Source organism: Gavia stellata, chromosome 4, assembly GCF_030936135.1.
Source record: "Gavia stellata isolate bGavSte3 chromosome 4, bGavSte3.hap2, whole genome shotgun sequence".
In the NCBI taxonomy this organism is placed as follows: Eukaryota; Metazoa; Chordata; class Aves; order Gaviiformes; family Gaviidae; genus Gavia; species Gavia stellata.
This window is the reverse complement of record NC_082597.1, coordinates 7,701,733-7,723,174: the sequence shown is the minus strand read 5'-3', so window position 1 is coordinate 7,723,174 and position 21,442 is coordinate 7,701,733. Positions and strand designations below refer to the sequence as shown.

The 21,442-nt window shown below is 46.1% G+C and overlaps 1 protein-coding gene across 2 annotated transcripts in view; it reads right to left on the bottom strand.

Moving 5' to 3' along the window:
• Nucleotides 1-11,293: 11,293 nt before the first annotated feature.
• CAMK1D (calcium/calmodulin dependent protein kinase ID) overlaps nucleotides 11,294-21,442 on the bottom strand; it is a 233,833-nt gene continuing 223,684 nt past the window's right edge. The window contains exons 9-11 of one of the 2 annotated variants that reach the window (XM_059816627.1): nucleotides 20,131-20,218; nucleotides 19,426-19,564; nucleotides 11,294-11,416 (exon numbers count right to left, since the gene is read on the bottom strand). In XM_059816627.1, coding sequence (XP_059672610.1) covers nucleotides 11,370-11,416; nucleotides 19,426-19,564; nucleotides 20,131-20,218 — 274 coding nt within the window. In that variant the 3' untranslated portion in view covers nucleotides 11,294-11,369. Of the gene's footprint in view, nucleotides 11,417-15,127; nucleotides 15,250-19,425; nucleotides 19,565-20,130; nucleotides 20,219-21,442 lie in introns of those variants that run through there. The other variant, XM_059816626.1, reaches the window with a different exon arrangement.

Sequence of the window (21,442 nt, the reverse complement as noted above, 5' to 3'; positions counted from 1 at the left end):
GGAAGGGACCCTCCACGCGGACCTGGATGAAAACACAGCCAGGAGTACAAAACTCCCAGGACCAGCTGCGAGGAACGGGGCTTTGAAGTCCGGTGGCACCAACACTGACCAAAGCAGGGAGAAACCTTCACACCAAAGCCTGATTCAGGTGCTCACCTTGTGTTTTTATCCAAGAGCTATTTGATATTAAAAGGAACGAGCAGCACCCAGGCCCAGGACTGGCAGCTTTCAGGTAAGCGTAGATATTCAGATGAAAATCCTGAAGGTGCCAGACCTGGAGGATCACACACACTGATGTGCTGCAACATGCATGAATGCTTCAGCAGGTATCTATACTCAGGGTATGTTGGACAAGCATAGACAACAAATACCCAACCTGTTGAGATACAGCCTGAGGGAGAAGACATCAGCACCACTAATGAGGTGTTTGACATCTGCCAGGAGCCTGCACAGCCTCTGCACAATCATGCAGGTGAGTGTAAGGAGGAGATAATATATTGATAGTGGCTTGACATGGACCTGTTGAACCTTAAATGCCAGGAGCAGGAGCTGCTCTCCTTGCAGCCATGTAGGTCACTGGGGGCCAGTGTGTCACACATCCCCTTACACTGAATCCGCCTGCTTCACACTTATGCAGGCAGCAGTCCTTCACACCTCCAGCAAAGCCTCGCCAGTGACAAAGCGAACGCTTCCTGGGAAGCATACATGGAACTGGACCTTCCAGCCCCGCAAAGCGGCACGGCAGCCCAACCCATGTCTTGGGCTGGAGGAGCTCACTCGGCAGGGCTTCTTGGCGTGCAGGGGAAACCCCAGCTGCAGAGCACCTTTGCTGCATGACCGCTCCAGGATGCCAGGCAATAGGCAGCTGCCCAAGACCTCCAACGTCTCTTGCCCAGCCTCATCCTTGTGAGTGCAATCATGCAAGTCCAGCCTTGCAGCTACATATGACTCACAAAACATCCAGGTCCCTCCCCAACCTCAGCTGGCGCAGATGCTGTTTGCTGTGAGAGGCCAGCACATTATCTCAGCTACCAGCTATTGCAGTCATGGAGCAAAAGCAAGTCCATCCTCTCCTCATTTCTTTACACAGACCCCCAACCACATTCAGTAAGGCGCAAGATCCATCACACATCACACAAAGGCACCAAATACACAGCCATCCTGCAGTGGACACAAACCTTGCCCACTCTACCTTCTAGGCAAAACTAAACCACTACATGTTATGTTGGCTTTGCAAATATAATACACCTCCTTCCGATCTGGTGGGTCTGACCTAGTAGGAGACTTTTTTGTACCAGCTGCAACTGTCCTAAAATGCATATTGTGAATTCAGATGCAGCCAGCTTGGGACAGCTGACTTCTACGGCGGCATCTAAGATGGCATGGCACTGGAGTTAGAGCTGTGGCAGCCCAGGGACAGGCTGTTGGGGTCCCAGCTCCGGCCCCAGTCGATGGAGCCAGGTTAGTGCTGCACTCAGAGCACCCGTGACAGGTACCTAGTTCTGCACCGACTCAGGGACTAAACAGGCTGGAGAAAGGAAAATGTAATCCCACTGTTTTAATTGAAGACAATGGAAGCTTCCCAGCCACATTGTTACAGCCCACGCGGAGACAAAAATCCCTGTTCTGCTAAAGGGATAAAATAAAATGCATTGTCACGCTGGGGATCAAGCTGATCTGAACTTTGTATTCCTCATCTGCTGTGTGCCTAATTCTCATAGTTTTTTAATTGACTGCAGATTTTCTTTGATTTCACAACTTTATCTTTGAAGCAGATTCTTTGTATGCTTTATAGAAATAGGCTTCAGGGTGTATGAGCAGGGCTGGTGGGGGGCTTTGCGCTGCTGATAAGTAATGATATTTTCTCTTCAGCAGGAGCCAGCGTCAAGTGAGACACGATGTATGATCTTCACCGATGAGCAAGGAGTGGGAGGAAGCAGCATATTTCCAGCCATAAAACAGGGGGCATTAAGCTGTAAGAAGTCACAGGCAGCTTTGGCAACACAGAGCTCATTAGCCCAGCGGGTAGAAAATGCATTGCAGATGCAGCAGCCTTGCTGGAAATCCAGCGGGGAAGAGGTGGTAAGGACCTGTGTGGGCAATGGGCAGTACCCAGTGGTGATGGAAGGCAGCCACGATGGCTGAGGCTGCTTCTCACAGATGTCATGACAGACAGTAGGGAGAAAATGGTGCTTCTCACAGGTACTGTTGAGTCCTCTGCCTAAAATATTTGTCTGCGCACCAAGCTGCCAGGAAAGAGAAGGGGGATGAGACAAACTTTTTGGGACATGATGAAAGACCTCAAAACCCACAGAGATTTGGGCTCCTAGAACAGGACGGATTCTCAGGGTGTGCTCTAGCCATGGGGCTGAAGTTCACTTTTGGGATCTAAGTAGGTTTTTAGGTCTTCTCCTAAACAACTTGCATGCAAAGTCAAAGGAAGTCTGAAAAGAGGGAACTGGAACCTACATTTTAGCTTCACATTTTACCATTTTCTTCCATCCATTCCTCTTCTATGGGGATGTTTGCTGGTGTGCTAAGTTTTCTCTTTCTGAGGACATGTATTGGGAGGAAGAGCCAAGGGCACTGCAGATTGATTTTCTGAGTTCCATGCAGACTCCATGATAAGAGTGGCAATTCGGTAGGATAAGCTCATTCCTTTTTTCACTTTTTATGAATTTCATTAAGAAACACAAACAGGCAAAAATCCCTCTAAGCAATCATATTACCAGCCTAATTTGCTAAACTTTCATTAAAGCAATTAAAGATAGAATGATGCAACGACCCAGTTCAGGACCCAATTAAGACTGAATCGATAAATCAGTAAGTTTAAATCACTACCGTAAGGCCATAGATAACCAAAACAAGTTATGAGGCTGAGGCTCAACAGAATTACTGTATTAACATTGCCACAGGAGAATTTAAAGAATGAAATACTTTCCAGTCGAGGTCCCCAGCTCATCATATTACAACCAACTCAGTGGTGATGGGCACAGGCTGGTACGGGTCCATCAGCCTGCTGGGGAGCGTTGCCTGGGTGCACAGTCTGTTGCCCTGGGCTAGTGAAGCCCATGACCAGAGAGTTTGTGGAGTCTCCATCCTTGGAGATATTCAAAAGTCATCTGGACATGGTCTTGGAAACCCGCTCTAGGTGACCCTGCTTGAGCAAGAGTGCTGGAGTAGTTTTGGGCCCCTCCCTACAAGAAGGACATTGATGTGCTGGAGAGTGTCCAGAGAAGGGCGACGAAGCTGGTGAGGGGTCTGGAACACAAGTCTTATGAGGAGTGGCTGAGGGAACTGGGGTTGTTCAGTCTGGAGAAGAGGAGGCTGAGGGGAGACCTTATCGCTTTCTACAGTTACCTGAAAGGGGGTTGCAGAGAGGTGGGTGTTGGTCTCTTCTCCCAAGTGACAAGCGATAGGACAAGAGGAAATGGCCTCAAGTTGCGCCAGGGGAGGTTTAGATTGGATATTAGGAAAAACTTCTTTACTGAGAGATGGTGAATCACTGGAACAGACTGCCCAGGGAGGTGGTGGAGTCACCCTCACTGGAGGTGTTCCAGGAATGTGTGGACGAGGCATTGCGGGACATGGTTTAGTTGGCACAGTGGTCTTTGGTTGATGGTTGGGCTTGATGATCTTACAGGTCTTTTCCAACCTTAGTGATTCTGTGATTCTGTGATCTCCAAGAGGTCGCTATCAACCTCAACCATTCTGTGGTTCTGCCTTGAGATCCCTGCAAAGCACATCAGGAATAAGTGTGTAAGTACTACAAATACTTAGGGAGGAAAGAGGAGTTGGAAATCCCTCAACATGAGCCTCCACAGCAATCGTCAATTGACTCGGCAGAGGACTCTGATATTGACACATTTGGTGGCAGTGAAGTTAAACATTGTCTTAAGAATTCAGCTCTAGTCTGATCATAGCTGAATTCCCTCTCTAGATATTGTGACCAAAAAGTACCTGAAAGCTTGTTCTCTTTTTTCTTTCCTCGCTTGAAATACATGAAAAAATCCTGCCATCTGCGTACTGAAAAGGCATATTTCTCTCTATACCCTTACATAAACCCTCAGTTTATACCATGCTGTCCCTCTGCTTTGGTCTGGCACAGACCATGACATAACATGACATAACATGACATAACATGACATAACATGACATAACATAACATAACATAACATAACATAACATAACATAACACAATACAATACAATACAATATAATAATAAATGACATTGTATTGTATTACACATATAACAACTCCAGTGTGTGTCCATCATATACCTGTGTTCTATCTATTGAGAGAGGAGTTGTCAACTCCCATTGAAAGTCAGTATGGGCACACCATGATAGTAACTTTGGTGGCAAAGTTTTTCCCTGCGGTAGATCAGGGGTGTGATCCACTTAGGGGCTACTTTGAGCTGCAGTGGATCAGGGACTGGGAGGGAGTTACATTTCGGATGCTACTTTGAGCAAATGCAAACTTGAAGTAGCTCTGCTATACATGTAGTATGTGACTCTTCAGTATGTAGGGTACCTGCCCAGCTAGCCTTTGACAAAAAGAAGGGGGTTTTTGAGATTTATTATGCATTTCTGGTCACTGCTAGACTGCAAGCGGAGGCAGGGATGTGAACACAGCTCTTGCTTCTGCCCTAAAGAAAGAAAATGAAAAACATACAAGAGCCTATATGGTGCCAAAGAAAGCACACAGCTCGTGAGTTTGATGGGAACAACAAGTTGCCTTTCAGCTCTATTATTATTATTATTATTATTAATTTCCCTAAAACCCCCACTTTTATGAAGAAGGTAAACAAACCATTAATTGACTGTAACTGTATCAGAATATTGAAATTATAAAAAGAAAAAAAAAAACCAAAAAGAAAAGAAACTTTTGAATTCAAGATAAGTAAACAGAGTTTGGAAGTCAGGAATTTATCCCAATGTAATCCAGAAAGCCCAAACACCAAACAATCTGGAAATACTCAGTTGAATACTTGCAGTGGCTGATCCAGATGGTCCTTCTTCCCCACCCCCACAACTATAAAAAATGGTTAACATCACAGTAATTTAGCATTGTTGAGAGGCCCCACCAAACCAGGGACTCAGATGTGCTGAGCAGGGCACATACCCAGAGCGATGAAGGTAGACCTTCTCCCTGAGGGATGTCCAGAGCTGGGAGGAAGCATAATATGATGGGAAGAGCATGTCCCCTTGTCCCTATGGCAGCTTACAGTGTCCTGGGATTGTTCTGGGGAGCACAGGCCCATGTTCTTTCCTCATGGAGTCCCCAAAGAGATCCTCACAAGCACATACCTGAAAATGTGGGTTTGTGGATGCCAGGCAAGTTGGCAGGTAGGTTTGGCCTTAAGGATGACATTCAGTGTAGGCATAACCAGAGAAAGGGTAGGACTGTCTATGCTGCAAAGAAACAAGTGCTGTGGCTGAAAGCCCTGTGCAGAATGTCTCCTCCTCAGCATCACCTGGCCATGGGGACCCTGAATCACAGGGGGTCTATCCCTGCTTAGGTTGGATGGTCTTCGAAGTTGGGCACCTGCACAGGCTCTGCTTCAACAGATATCACTCATGCAAAACTCCTCGTGACTGCAAAAGAAGAGCTGCCCATAGCCTAGCGATGCCCACTGGAGCCCTGGTTCTGCTGAGGGACAGTGTTGAAGAGCAAAGGACCTGAGAAATGGGCTTGGTATGAAGCATGAAGAAAGGCTGATGTATGGCGTAAGCCAGACCTTCAGAGCATACCAACACTCAGAAAGTCTTCAAAGTAAGGACGGTCCTCTTCCCTCCAGTGCAAACATGGCTGTGGATCTTGGCAGGGTTGCAAACATATTTTCTACAGTCGCATCTTGGTCTTGTCCCTTTGGCTTCTGTGTACTGACGTTTTATCCATTTGTTTCAAACAGCCAAGAATTTGTTGCTGAGCCCATAACAGTGAAGAAAATGCACAAAGATCAAGTATATACTGATGTGACATCAAGAGCCCATCTTATAGCATCACGATTTCAATGGTCCTGTGGTGATCTTCTGCCCTGTCTTACTGGGAGATAGGAAAAGCTTACTGCACACTGCGTGACCATTGAGCCTACAGAGGAACCTGGGATTTTAAAACCAAAACACGAGAAGAAGGTTTTCCTGGCCGAAATTTTAATTTCATGGTGAAATGTGGGATAGACCTTCAACTACCGTAAGTCCGCAGAATTTGAGCCAAACCAGGAGAGCTAACTTACACAGGTGGGAGTGTGGTCCTGAATATGAAGGGTTGGTCAGAGTTCAGGCTTGTGTCGTATGGGAAGACTGTGGAGTCTTTCTACAGGATCTGTTACTCCTCCTGACACTGCAAATCATGTGTCTGTGCCTCAGTGTCACACTCTGCTTCCAACCCACTCATGCCAGTGTTTTTGTACATGAATGTACTTTTCCAAGGATACACCTTTCCATGGTTGTGCTTTTCCAGAGCACAAATGGGTGGTCATCTCATCTCTCCTGGTACAGCCCAGCATATAATCCTAGTTCTGTAGCCACCGTTGCATGCCACAGCTTTGAAATAGTAATCAGATTGGTTCTGGTGGTTGTTTATTCATTCACAATATAAAAGCTATTTAAGTAATTTGCCTTTCTCTTTATATTGCTATGAGTTGGCCATTATCACTGTTGTTTGTTTCAGCTCTGTTACTGAATCAGATGTCTAAAAACACCTGGCTTTGACCTCAAGCATGGGCCCACCTCCCTGCTGGGTGCCCAACAACACTTGTGGGGGCATAGTGATTTTGCCAGCTATTTTTAAAAGGGAAGGAATTCTTGTGTGCTAGTGAGTGAAAGCCAGAAAAGCAGAAATAAAAGTGGGGAAAACTCAAGAATAAGAGGAAAAAAATAAAAAAGCAAGTCATAACACACACAGGAAACACGGTCTGGAGGAAAAGGAAGCCAATGATGGAGCGCACACAACAGCCTTTGGAGACCACTGCTGACTGGGAACAGCAGTCCAAGTCCAGGGACTCGGAAACACTAGCGAAAATCCCATCTCCTTTCATGATTCCCACCACAGGCTGTGTAAGCCGCCAGGACCAGCTCAAAGGTGCAGCAGTCTCCAACAGCTACATCTCCTTTCCCCAGCCCCACACAGATGTTCTCAATGCCCAGGAGACAACCATGTCTCCATATGTTGACACTCAGCATCATTTCTAATGACAGCTTTAGGAAACACCTTAAGGACAAATCATCCTTTTTATCCATTTCCCTATGGAGTGAATTGGAGAGGAAAAAAATCTCACTATCCTCCTTTGGGACATAAAGGGACATCATTGCATAAAACACAGCGGAGCAGAGGAACAGCCATAGGAATAATTCGCTCCTTTTCTTGCACGTGGGTGGAGACTCGTGCACTCAAAAACAGACTTCACATCATGGTGATTTAATTGGATTTATTGGAGGAAAACAATTAGTCATCCCTTTAAATTGTCATTATGATAGAAATCTCGATATGTATACATGATTGTCAAGGCAGAGAACCACTTGCGATGTAGCCCCATTAACAATTTGCAGTATTGCAAACTCATTATGCAGATAAAACTTTTGCAATGCCTTAATACATGCATGGAGTAAATACACATTCTCCCTTCTGTTTGGACATGGATGCTGTTATGAACTTGTATCAATCACAAGACCTGCAATATTAGGCACACTGACATTCCTTGATTAAGATTTAAGCCTTTGTAGAAAACATGCTTGCATTTTCATTAAAAGTCAACCAAGAGATGTTTTGCAGTTGGGGATATTTGGGGAGTCACTGGTCTGGGCAGACTGGGCTTTTTTGATATTGTTTGCTGACCCAAATCAAATATCTATCCAAAAAAAGGCCCAAACTGACCAAAATGCTGTTTCTCAACTAGAGGCCAATGTACAACAGGATGTTGACATTGCATTGACCAGAAACATGAGTCACATCGTATCTCCCACTGAGCTGCAACCTTCCATGCTCTTCACTTTAATGGTCATGCTACAGCTTGATCTAGTAAGACATAGCATGTGTGATGCCATGCTGAGCTCAGGGGATGCAGATGAGAAACAGAAAAGCTCGGAGCTACCCTGAGCACCCCCCTAGGAGCTCCCACCCACCAGGAACCACAGAGCACGTCCACCTCCTCATGGAGCCTTGCACCACGTGCTGCCTCAGCAACCTGAACTCAGGCTGATTTATGACCGTTATTAACGATGGGTTTTTATGCTGCCATGTAGCGGTTTGGCAATGGCACAGCATCCCGGCTGAGCACCAGCCTTGAAGGTGGGCTCAAGACTTCTTGGTGCATTCAGCCACCACGGAGCAGTCCCTTGCATCATTTCCAAGGACTGATACTTGCTCCCTACACCACTGGCATGGTGCTCTCTCTCCAGCCCCACTGCTTGGCATGCCCTTGCCAGGAACTCGGAGCAATGTCCCAGCCCTTTCAGATGGCTCTGCTTTGAGTATTGGGAACTTGAGCATCTTCCACACTAACACAGCAACCACTCAGGAGCCGGGACCAATGCCCTGCTGATGCCCACAAGAGGATTAGGCCAGAGGTACTGAAAGTATCATGTGGCCATCCTGTACCCTGCCTTAGAAAGACCAGCACAAATTAAAATGGGTCAATGATTAATGGAAGAGAAGGCAAGGGCATGATTTCCATGTGGAAGAAGGAAAAGGGCCACACCAAACGCTTCCACAGATAAATGGTGGTACTACATGGAGGTTCAAGGATTAAATGTTAGTATTTAGGTAGTGATGCTTTGGAAAGGATGGGACAGTTAGCTCAGCTCTCTGCCTTATTTTGTGCAGGCAAATAATCACAGCATCTTGGTCCCCAAAATGAAGTTCATTCTGCAACAGGCGAGAAAGAAATATCTTGTAGAAAGAGAAAAATCCTAAGAGTTGAGTGAACCAGTCTAAATTTTGTCTAAGAAAAACATCCAAAAGAAAAACGTAAAAACAAAGAGACACACCAACATGCTTCTTGGTAGTCCTGAGTGTTAGCAACCCAGGGAAGGAATTTTTGATGTGAATCAAATTTTTAACCATAGTATTAAAAAGGGGACCCTCCCCTCCCCGACTCCCTGTTTCCAGACATGTGTACATGACTGCTGCATAGTTTTAAGCTGCTCTTGATGGTGACTCTTCCTGTACATGCTGCAGAGCATTCAACAGAAAGACAAAATACATTACCAGGCTTTGCAGTATCTTGTTTACAAAACATCAGCTTTTGCATTTACTCAAACTTAACGATGGATTTTGAGTTACAGATACACTGAGTCATTTAAAAGCAAAACGTAGAAGTAAACCCCTCGAAGAAAAGGTTGGGTTGAATGTGCATAAAGAAAAGGCTTGGGAGATACAGAAATAGTGAACAGCAGTTTAATACATGCAGTGCAGTATCATGCATTTATTGGACATCTGATGTCATCATTAGTTCAGCAGTGTTTTTTCACAATGCTTGTGAGCATACATGCCCTGATTCCACTCTGGAGCATGGAAAAAAGTAAGAGCCGCTCTTCTGACCTTATCATTTATGAAGAGGAGGAAAAAATAGCTACCTGGACAGATCAGTGGCACGGTTCGTGGTAGGGAAGGGGTCTTGAAAACCAGAGTCTGGGATAAAGAGCCTTTATCCTCTGTTACAAACACTATTTACACAGTTTTGACCCAACCGCGCAAAGTCGGACCAAAAAACCTGAACCAACTCCTGATCTCCCACTGGTGGGATCTGTGATCCCTGGGGCCGCAATGCACACACGCACATGTACACACACACACACACACATGTGTGTCACGGAGACCAGACCCCCCCAGTAGACAGGGTGTGAAGGCAGGACCCAGCTGCAGGGATGCAGGGAAAAACGAAAGGGATTGTGTAAAACTTGCTGCTGGGCAAGAAATCTGGAATGACTAATTTACCAGGGGAAACTCTGTTCATGCAATGCTTGTGAGCAGGTTGCCGTTTCCTCACTCGGCCATTGCTCACAGTGATTTGCCAACTAATCCTCCACGTTTGGTTTTGATGCTGTTTTCCTTGGATGCTGTAGTCTCCGGGTGTGTTTCCACTCTCTGCTTGAATGAGTGCAATTCTTAGCATCAAGTTTCTGGTGCAAATAAGCATGATAACGAAGGCAAAACTCTCTTCCCATGAATAATTTCTGGGATGCATTCAGGCCCCAATTCAGATGGATAAATACGCATGGGAGCAAGAACGCAAGTAATCCTATTAAATGGGAATTACCAAATGCTGAAAGGATGGTACTTCTGTACCTCGGGGCTCAGTCTAGAAACTCTTATTTTCAGTCTAGAAACTGTTGCAAAAACAGCAGGCTACAGTCTGCATGAACTTGTTGGCAAAGTCAGTCTGGTGTTTTTATGTAGTGCTCACCCAGCACTGCTCAGGGATGGAGCTGTTACCACAGGGGGAAATAATAGCACAGGTTTCCCTATATCTGATCTAGTTAATGCCAAGTTCACATCGAAGGACAATATTGTCCCTGCTCACCAATGGCTGAAAGCTATCTGGCTTTCCCTGGGGGCTTGTTTTACTAAAAATAGGGTCACAGCCTCAGGGCTGACTGCCACTGCATTTCTGGGGCACCCTGGAGGTCTGCGCTCTGGTTTGTAGAGGGTTTGGGGAGAAAAGCCAGAGGTCAGGAGCTGTGTTGGCTTCTGGGGCTGGGAAGAGCTTTGGACAAGCCCTGAAGTCCCTCAGGGCCGGGCAGGGGCCCAGAAGGAGAACTGGTTATTGAAAAAAGTACTGTCAATAGCCATGGAGGTATGCAGGACACATGCACAGCGGAAATCCCTATTAATGCCTACTGCAGAACTACATGGAGATGTCTACCAGTGGGCTGACACCCCTTTTTGTGGTTTGATTCATATCAGGAACGAACCTCTATCATTTCTTGGTTTTATTTCAGCACCACAACCGTAACAGACACACAAGGCATACGTAAAATCCTCCTTTTCTTTCTGCACCCACTACTCTAATGGCACCTGTACAATAGCAACCAGGACAGAAGACACATTACCAGCAGAGTAACACAGTCTCAGGACAGAATCACTGCCAGGTTTTCCCCATACTCCTACTTCACCACTAGCCGTGGTGTGGGGCCAATATCCACTTTGTGCTGCAGAAGGGGTGATCCAGCAGAAAGTTAGGATGCACTGGGAATGAAGTCACATGCAAAATCAGCAGTGGAAGCCCCTGTCACTGGAATACTGACTTTCAGCTCGCAGAGTTCACAGGCAGCCTGTCCTCACAACTTCTTCTGCAGGCTAAGGGGCCAGCTGGAGGCTTTCTGGACTTTTTTTTGTTTTCCCAGCAAGAGCACTGCTGTTGGCATCAGAGATGGCCTCTGTGACTCTGGAGGTAAAAATCAACAATCAAAGCTGCAAGCAGAGAAGAAGAAGGGGAAGGAGCTGAGGAAAACAAGTTACAAAGGAAAAACACATCGGTGCAGGAAAGGGAAACGGACAGGTGAGTCCAGGCTGAAGTCCTCATGCAAGGAGCAAACCACACATTGTTTAATAGGACGGTCCATTGGGAAAGAGCCCAGAGGGATTGTTCTACCTGGTTCTTCATGGCAAGGCCAGTTGGGGATTTGGTTTGAATCTTCTACTTTGGGGCTATTAGCCCTTTCCCGAAATGCACACATTATTTACTCCTGGCTTTGCATTCTCATGTGAGAGTGGCTGAGCAGAGGTGGATTGGGGCAGGGGAAGGACATGCAATGGTACTGGAGCATCCCTGGCAAGCAATGCCAGAGTGTTTGCCATACCAGGCTGTGCTGCCGAGGGGCAAATGGCTCCAGCCCCCTCCATAAATCTGGCCTGGGTAAGTCATCCCAGTTAACAGATTTGCCCAGATTTAAACTGAGAAGTTTTAACCAGGAGATACTTCAGGACTCAATGACAGGAGAGCTCTCTAAGCATGTGGTGAACCCTGGTCAGGTCTACAGCTGTGTTTCACTGATACAAAAGAAGAGCTCCCCACCACCCAAAGTTGTAGCAGAAAGAAACAATTTTGCTTTTAAGTGCTTCTGTTTCTTGTCTTAAGATCCCAGCAGTTGATAGCAAGCCAAAGAGAATGACGATAAATTACACAACTACAGCAGAATATTACTTACAGGAAGGAAAACAAATCACCCTAATTCCAAGTGTGGAAGAAAAGAATACCCCTCCCAACAAAAAACACAGAAAACATCCAGCAAGGAAGGGCAGCCAGCATATGGGAACCCCCCCCCAGCTGCAGGACAGCATGTCTGCCTTTGCTCCCATCACTGCTCTTTGTTTTGCAGATGGGAATCCATTTGCTTTTCTTTTTTTCTGCAAGATTGGATGCTGTATTTTGATTAGTGGCCTCAGCAACTACATCAAGTTCAAACCAGACCTCAGGTTTCAGAAGAGAAGGCAAAGAGGGAACGCTTGAGCCCTAACCTTTAAAACCACTCTACAAAGACAAAAATATTCCCTAACCAAATCCTGCTTTTGGTTGCACGTGTGTAAATGTGGGGAGCTCCACTGACGCCAAACCGGGAGACTGCCTATTTACATTCCTGCAACTGGAGCAGAATAGGGCCAGCTGGGCTTATGAAATCACGGGGGTCCAAAATAACTTCAATATTTTGGGATAGGAGTCTCTCCTAAACTAAAGCTTCCTTATTCAGGCTGGCAAAATAAAGTGGCCTTAGAATGAGTTTAAGTCGTATTATGCTCATTTTCAGATACCTTTGCAGCAAGACATAAGGAGCTCCGAGGGTAAATGCCGATAAAGCTCTTCCTACTCTTTGCCAATGGGGCAGGAGTATATGGTGGCAATGGCCAGGGGATGGGGACAGGAATGTGACTTGCAGCAAGGAGATCCCCTGTCCTTCAGTTGGTCCAAATCTCGGTCAGAAGTCCTCACCAGGGAAATCATACAGAGCTTTGCTACCAACTCCAAGAGACCAATATCTGGCATCTTTCCTAAAATGAGAAGCTGAAGTTGAAGCCTTTCCGCATAAGCCTCCATGCCAGCTGCAACACGGTGGGGGCACTGGGGGCTCCAGGGGCTCACTCAGATGTGCCACAGCCCTCCGAAAACAGGGAGCGGCTTAATACTGAGGAAACCAGAGATCTATCGGGTGCAACAGCTGTAAGTGCCACCAGAGGAGTGGCTCTTTCAAAAAGAGTCACCGCTCACTGCCACCCGCTTGTCCAGCTTTTAGCACTCAAAGTACAATGGATGAAATCCCGGCTCTGCCAGTTGAAGCCAATCCGCTGAAGCTGAAGCAGGATTTTGAAGTCTCAATGAAAAATATGTATCTTATGTTTTTTCCCAGCATGGTCACTATTGCCTGATACATTCAGCTGTGCCAGTGACTGGCTTTCACAACTTCTTGTGCAGGACAAATGAGGCGAGCATGGCAATAGAGCACGCTGCAGGGAATGGCTTGGGGATAGACCTGTCTGGTGTGCAAGAAGCTCACAGCAGCCGGGGAAGGGTGCCTGCCTCTGCCACCTGCCTCCCTTCTCTCCTCCTCGAAGGAAAATCACAGCTGGCAATGGTGTGGAAGTAACCTGGAGCCCTTTGGCAAATCTGGGCAGATTTGCTCTCCTCTCCGTTTCAAGCTGCTGTAATGCATGGCTGTAATGCATGGCTGCAGAACAGTCACAGTGGCTGTTCCTCAATGATGCACCAGCACACGGCATTTGGGAAGGGCATGAATTTAGTAATTAAAAAAATGGGGAAATGGAGTTTGCTTTTGTATATGAGCTTCTGGGGAGGAGGGGGAGGCAGTGCCACCACTGCCCCTGCATGTGCCCGTGCCTTCCGTCGAGGACCTGCTTTCCCAGCTCAGTGCTCCTCGCCAGCCCTCGGCAAGAGCTAAGTGTGATGGAGCAACGCTACACCATATCCTATGCTTTGCACCCAAGAACCTGCCAGTGCTTCACAGAAGGGTGCAAGCATCACCCCTCTTGCTGGGGTGAAACCCAGGCAGGCAGAGATTAAGGTCCAGACTTTTCTGTTTGGTTTCTGATACTCAGTTTTGGCCACTCTGGGAGGTGCTAAGCATCAACAACACCAGGCGAAGCCCCGAGGAGTCCCAGGTGCTCAGCACCTCTGGCACAGACCCCTTGGGCTGGATGCGCCCCGTGCCAGAGGCCAAGCTGGGAGGAGGCTGGTGAATTAAATGTCTTGCTTGAGGGCAGCACAGCGAGTCAGTGGCAGAGGAGGACTATGACTCCTTGCCCTGCGTCTTCCTTTTCTTTCGCTCTGCCCATAACACACAGTGACTCGAAGGGGATAAGAGCTGCAGGATGAGACCATACTCTGTCATTTCGTTCACTCAGCTCTGGTCGGCTCCTGACCGGCGCTGTGTGCCTGCCTCTCCTCTGAAACAAGGGTGCTGCAGATCCCCAGCACTACAGGAGTGAGGCCAAGGATGAGCTGACTCCCAGCTGGTGGCAATTTAACTCTTGCCATGGCTTTCAAGGAGGACGAGGGGAAGGAAAGCAACAGTTTCTTAATCTGAGCAGTAACAGCTCTGCTAAAGCCAGGCAGACTTGCAGTCCAATTTTAGGAGTGAAAAATGGCATGCTATTGAAATCCTCCCATGTTGCAAAGTTAACGTCAGTTCCTACCTACAGAAATAGCCTATCCCCCAGCGAACTGGAAGGAGGGACATTACTGGAAGTACTTTTTAAAAGAAAAAAAAAAATATAATGCTCAGAAAAGTATCTCTATTTAAATAATCCAGTTGAGATGTTCGTAGTTAATGGAAAAAAAATACAACATATACTGTTACCTACACTGAGAAAAGAGTAAATCACTGGGGTAAAGAATGAGTGTTCATTAGTTAGAACATTGCTAGACTCACATATATATATATATTTATATATATATGTATATATATGTACAGCACCAGAGACTGTTAGATCCGTTCCCCCTGGAGTCATTGCAGTTTGTGATAAATGAAACATTTCAGAATTGCAGTATAAAATATGGCCATAAAAAATCTTCTTTCTTCTAGTCCTTCGCTGAGCGTGCAACGCAGGGTGGGATCGTGCAGAGGCAATCTGCCAGCCCAGCCGCCTGCCCGCTCCTCGCCGCCCCAGCTCTCACTTGCTCCCCGTGTGCACTGTGGTCACTGTGGTGGGTCTGGGTCTCCGGTCCCCTCCTACCGCAGAAATGCCTGAAGAAGCAGATGAAACAAAACTACAGAGAGTGGATGGAGACATACCTAAAAGGAAAGCCAGAAACACAGTTAGAAATGTTATTTTTGGAGGCAGCAATGTGGGCAAAGCTGAGTTTCTTTCGTAGCACGCTACAGAGTGGAGGGGACCGCAGCTGGAGACGGCGCTCCTGCTCTTCCCACAGCGGTGGGTTGGCTGGGTACCTCCACGGGGCATCTTCTGCCCTCCTGGCCCATGGCCGTTTGCCTACTGCCACCACCAGCAGTTGCACACGCATGTCACAATGAATAAATGTCCAGCTTTAGTACGTGTTCAACCAGAGCGATTCCACATTTCTGGGGCTGAAGACAAAGAGTTGTGAGATTCAAAAATCCCTCCAGTATTGTACTTTCTCAGAATAATTTTCCTTGTGGGCATGTTAAAGATGATTAAACTTCTCATCATGGCCATCTAGCTAAATGAACAGACTGTGCACCTGGACTAAAAAAATTCCCCCAGGCATCCTGCAAAAAAGTACAGTGAGTCAAATTTGTTGATGAGTTCCAGTAAACCTAGAGGGAATCTAGATTTGTGTGACTTGGACATCTTTCTAGCAACAGCTTATGTCACTCCAGGTTTTGCTACTATGTCTCCAGGACTTCCAGTTGAGAGACGTAGGTTGACGTAGGTTGGATATCTGGACTCAAAATTTACCCAGGCAGTTCCTTTTGAACTAATCAAAGACTTCTGGCAGATAGTTTTATGAGAAAAAAGGGGTTTTAGCTAAATTAAATGTTTATAAAAGTGTCTGCTTCCAGTGAACCCTCCACCACAGCTTTAAAAGACAAAACCCTCCAAAGCATAATCCCTGAAAACCCAAAGTAGGTTGGGTTTTGAAGGACAGATTCAAGATTTTGCTATTCCAGCATGTCAGCAGTTTCTATGGAAAGCATTAATGAAGAGAAATAAAATATATCCTTTCCACGGATGAACTACCCCTCTCCCAGTGGCTGTTGAGACCCCACAGGGGAGATCCTTAGATTTTGCCAGCACGTGCAGTTCTCCATGCAGTTTGGCTGCCTTGTAGGCACTGATGTGCAAAGGCAACTCCAATGTGAAAAAAGCTGCCAAAGAGGGACCCAGCACAGTCACCTCGTTCTGACAAGATGCAGACTCAGAGTGATTAGAAATGCAGTTCATTTTTCCAGTTTGGTGAATAAAGGATGGATGAAACCTGTATTAATCACAGAATCACAGAATCACTAAGGTTGGAAAAGACCTGTAAGATCAAGTCCAACCAAAAAAAAAAAAACAAAAAAAAAACCCACCAAAAAAAAACCCAAACAAACCACACCACACAACAACAACAAACCACAACACACCAAAAACCAACCCACCCAACACCACACAGCTCCATGCCCATTAAGCTACATCCCACAATGCCACATCCACACGCTCCTTGAATACCTCCAGGGAGGGTGACTCTACCACCTCCCTGGGCAGCCTATTCCAATGTTTCACTACTCTCTCAGTAAAGAACTTTTTCCTAATATCTAGCCTGAACCTCCCCTGGCGCAACTTGAGGCCATTTCCTCTAGTCCTGAATTCCTAATATATTCTCGAACTGGAGTTTGATATGGCCCCTTGACTACTCAGGATCTTTTTCATGCTTGTTATGACTTTTACCTACTTTTCTGTGCTTCAAGGTGGCATTTCAAACTCAGGGATAACCATGCTGTACCTACACTTGGCCACATCCTGCTTCCCACCAGTACTGACATTTGATATCTTGGCTTCACGCTGCGATTTATCTATTACCTTAAAAATACAGAGATCTAGGTGCTGTAATTAATCTAGGCAGTCCAATCATGTCTAAACAGAATAAACTAGGCATGGAGTGAGAATCAGGCCAATACACTTGGGAAATCCTGACTGATTCACTTAGACTTTCCTGACAGGTAGCATAATCCAGCCTAATGCATCATCTCTGCTCTGCCCTAATACAGAGAACGGAATTAGGATGCAGCCTGACATAACCTACTCTCTGGTGAAGGCTGCATTTAATTGTCTTCAATGATGTGAAATTGCTGCATTTGAAACTATTTGGAGAGCTCATTACATGTCTATTAATAGCATTAGGCAGTATTATATTTTGTAATGGTGGCACAGCTGTTTGATGTAACTTGTTGCATGGGATCTTCCTTGTGCAAGAAATCTGTCCCCAGAGAAAACCACTGAAAAAGAAAGAGGCAGGACAGAGACCTCTGAGCTTTCCTTTTTCCCAACAGGAGGTATTTGGTAGAGTGAATCTGTTATATCAGCTCCCTCTTAATGTCACTCCTTGTATTTGCTGCTGGCTCTCCTCACCGGTTCTCTGGGGCTCCAGCATCTCCTAACTCTTTTCTTTGAGGAAGAGAAGCTCTTCTGTATTGTCTGGCAATCTGGGATGCTTGGAAATCTTTTGATAATTTTCTGCTTCATATTTCCAACATGAAAAAAAATCACCTATCTTAACACCTCTGGTTTTAGCCTTCATATCCTGGCTGACTTCTCCATCACTGTGAAATATGGTTGGATTCTGTACAGGGACCTGCTGGATTCTGTAGCGGTTAAACAGACTTTGTTCTGTTCCCACCCTTCTTGTTCACAGATGTTCTTCCATTAATATTCAGACTAGTCAATTCTATTGATTAACACCATCTGAGATTAATCAAATGGATGGGTGGAGATTAATCACCCACGAGTTTAACAGCCAAGCATGCCATCAGATGCTCTAGACCTAACTGGGGTCCAGCTTAGCCATACTGCAGCAGGAACCAAAATAAAAGCGTGTTTCTCCCCAGTAAGGAGTTTTCTACATCACTGCATTGCCAGTTAGAAGTGCTTTGCAGCCGGTCAGTGCTGCATTGCTCCTTTGCAGGTGCCAGATGTGCGCCAGGAGCACAGCGATCCTTTTTTCGGCAGCAGCTGTAGGATTTGGCACTGGTCATTGCAAACTGGGCACTGGGCATGAATCCCCATCAGGCCCGGGATGCAGAGACGAGGGGCTCTGCTCTGGCTCAGCCACGGCACAGGCTGGGAAAAAGATCTCACACAGTGCCCAGGAGGCAGATCCCACCCCAGCCACGGGGGGAGCCATGCCCATGACAGGAAGAGAAACCACAGCTTCCGTACAGAGCCGCGGGGACTGCGGCTAGTGGCATGTCCTCATCAAGGAGCAGAGGTTGGCAGGCACGGGTGGCAGAGGCAGACAGTGGCACCATCCAAAATCCGTCCTGTATAGTAGGTGGTTTCGATTCCAGAATAGTGTGGGGTATAGTTTGGAAACAACTACTTCAGTCCCCAGTGAAGTAAGCACTGACTTGCCATACCATAAACTAGTAGCATTCCTTTTTGGTGCCACACCTTAAAATAACCTCCTCTAATTGTAAAGTCCACGTCCCTCCATTTCATGATATAAAAATCTCTACAGATGGACAGAGGGGAATAAAAGAAATGCTCAGAAGCTAGAGATTGAATAAGCTTCATTGCAAAGGAAGCATTTCTGTCTTCCAAATGATCCCTTCACTGCCATGTCTCCTTCCCTGGCGTTCAGAAAAAATATATATCCCAAGCATCTGACTCCATCGGGCAGCTTGCAGATCTCAATTATAGCATATAACAAACAAGGCAGCGGGCCAAGTCCCACTGTGGTGTACAGAGCCTGAGTCCTGCTCAGACAAATGAGCCTCTTCGTACAGGAGCTTAATTTGGCCCAGGGAGAGGGAAGCTGGGTCAGACTGGCAGGATCAGTCTCCCCCATGGAAAATGGAAATGGAAAGTAAGCCAATTTTTACAGAAAAATGTCTTATCATAATACTGGAAACTCAAACATAAACAGTTTGAGTAAACTTTTTCAGCTTTCAACCGAATACAAAACTTTTTTGCTGTGGGGGTCTGGGTCTTTTTCCCAAGCGAAAGCCCTTTTTCTCCACAAGAAACAGTGCTTTTCTCTCAAAAACGCAGTGAGCCGAATACTCGTTTTTTTTTAGTGCATAAACTTTTCCAATGGAATCATTATTTTTTTGGGCAGCTAAAAATGAAGGGCTCGGTCCCTTTTCAGTCCTTACTTTAAACACCTGCTTGTACAAAGCTGAACCTACTGGCAGTGAGGACTGCAGCCTGGGGGCCAAGGAGAAGATGGGGAACCCGTGAATTTGCTCGGCTGCCGTGGCGGGAGCTTTGCCGGGATGTCAGCTACTCACAATCTTTCCGCGTGGCTGCGTCAGGAAGCGGCGCGGCGAGGCTGAGGGTGCTCGACACGCTGGCGCTCGCGCTGTCCAGGCTGCTGCCGAGGTGTAACCGTCTCATGTGTCGCACGACCGCTGTGGCATTAAACGCTTGCTGGAGCAAAGAAACAAGAAGGAAAGAAAGAATTAAAAAATTGGAGGTGGAAGGGTTACTTCTGCTCCTCTCCTGGCTGCTCAGAGTTGTCAGAAGTGAATGTGCCCATCATCTTCAAACTTTTCCCAATTTCTAGTTTCTAATCTAGAAACAGCAATATACGCATTCCTGCCCTGGGCCTGCTTCCCGTCATTCCTTCTAGCACTCAGTTGGGATGTGGCAGCCTACAAGAAAAGTCATATTTGACACATCCTTCCCTGCACCAACACACAGGGTGTCTGCATTGCTTAATGTCCCCCCACAGTGCTGACCCCAGCTCTGCATATAACTGCTGGTGATGTATCTATGAGCAGCCCCAGCCCCATCTCTCACACTCATTACGTTTATACACTTGGTTAGTAGCAACTTCCTTACAAGGCCTCACAAGACCACGTAACCTAAGACTGGACCAACTATTTTGATCAAAACTTTGGGCCGCAAAAGCACTAACACACTGAAAGTGTGGCTGTGTGGCTGCCGCATTAGCAGAGTTATGTAAGTGTTATCCCTGAGGATGGGTCACTTACTCTCCATTTGCTTTTTGCAAAGTTCTTCCGGATCTGAGCGCTGACCGACTCGTGGATGTTTTTGTTGAGCGCTGTATCACCAGCAATCCTGAAACGGACAGACAAGACAAATTTTAAGAGATCTTTTGCTTTGCTTGAACACTCTTTCTTCTTCTCCTCAACAGAGAAGGCTGGTCCAAGGTGTGATTGCTCCTGCAGTGATGATGATTTCATTCACATGAGGGCTCAAACTTCCCACTGCTGTCTCTGCTGGCAGCAGTGGTGGAAAATCTGGGGCAATAAAAGCAAGCGTAGATAAGGCTTGTAGGTCTGGCAGCTACAAAGAGGTATGACCTTATTTTGTTGGTGCACGGCTGCTTTCTATCACCGTTACAGCCCTAGATGAAAACATTCTACCTTTTTTTTTCTTTACATCTAAAGATTTAATATCAACAGGCTGAGACTACTTTTAGCCTCAACCATGCAGCAGCTTCCAGAGCCACTCCAACCTGTCTGATTTCTGTTTGCACTGGAGATTTTCCTGCCACCCTGCAATGTACATAGCCATTCGTCATGATTAATGTAGATTTACAGTAAAGTAGATACATGGACGCTCACTAAAGCAGCACAGGCTGCACAAATAGCTTAAGCTGAACAACACTCAACCTAAGAACTTAATTGATCTTGCACAGTTTCTTGAACAGATAAAGACACATCCAAATCTCCAGTAAACACAATAATTTCAAGGGAATTTTATTGATTCATTTAACTTCTCAAGGCATGAGGTCTGTTGGAAGAGTAAGCACCATAGTGAACCGATGTTGGGCCATGTGCTGGGGTAATTAGTGCTATCTAACACAGGTGAAACCAGGAAGCAAAGACTGCCTCCTATGTTGTATGTGATGTTTTAAGAAATCATTTTTTTAGCCATGGTGTAGAAACCTAATGTCCATTAGCAATAAAAAATAGTAAGAGATTGAAGAATCCATCAGGCTCAGAGCCTCTCAGTCTGGGGACCTCCAATAAAATAATCAGAGGGTCTGGGAGACTCAGTGGTCATCTAGTCCCACCCCAGCACTGTCAAAATAATTTTGACAGATATTTGGCTAACCAGTCCTTAAAGATTTCCAAAAGATGGAGACTCCTCAGGCAACCTATTCCAGTGCCCCACTATCTCCCAGAAGACATGGAAAATAGTTTATTCCCTTTGTCTTTGAAGCATCCTTTCACATATTTGAAGACTGTTATCATGTCTTCTCTCCGTCTTCTCTTCTCTAGACTAAACAAACTGATTCCTTCACTGTTTCTTCATAACTCATATTTTCTAATCCTC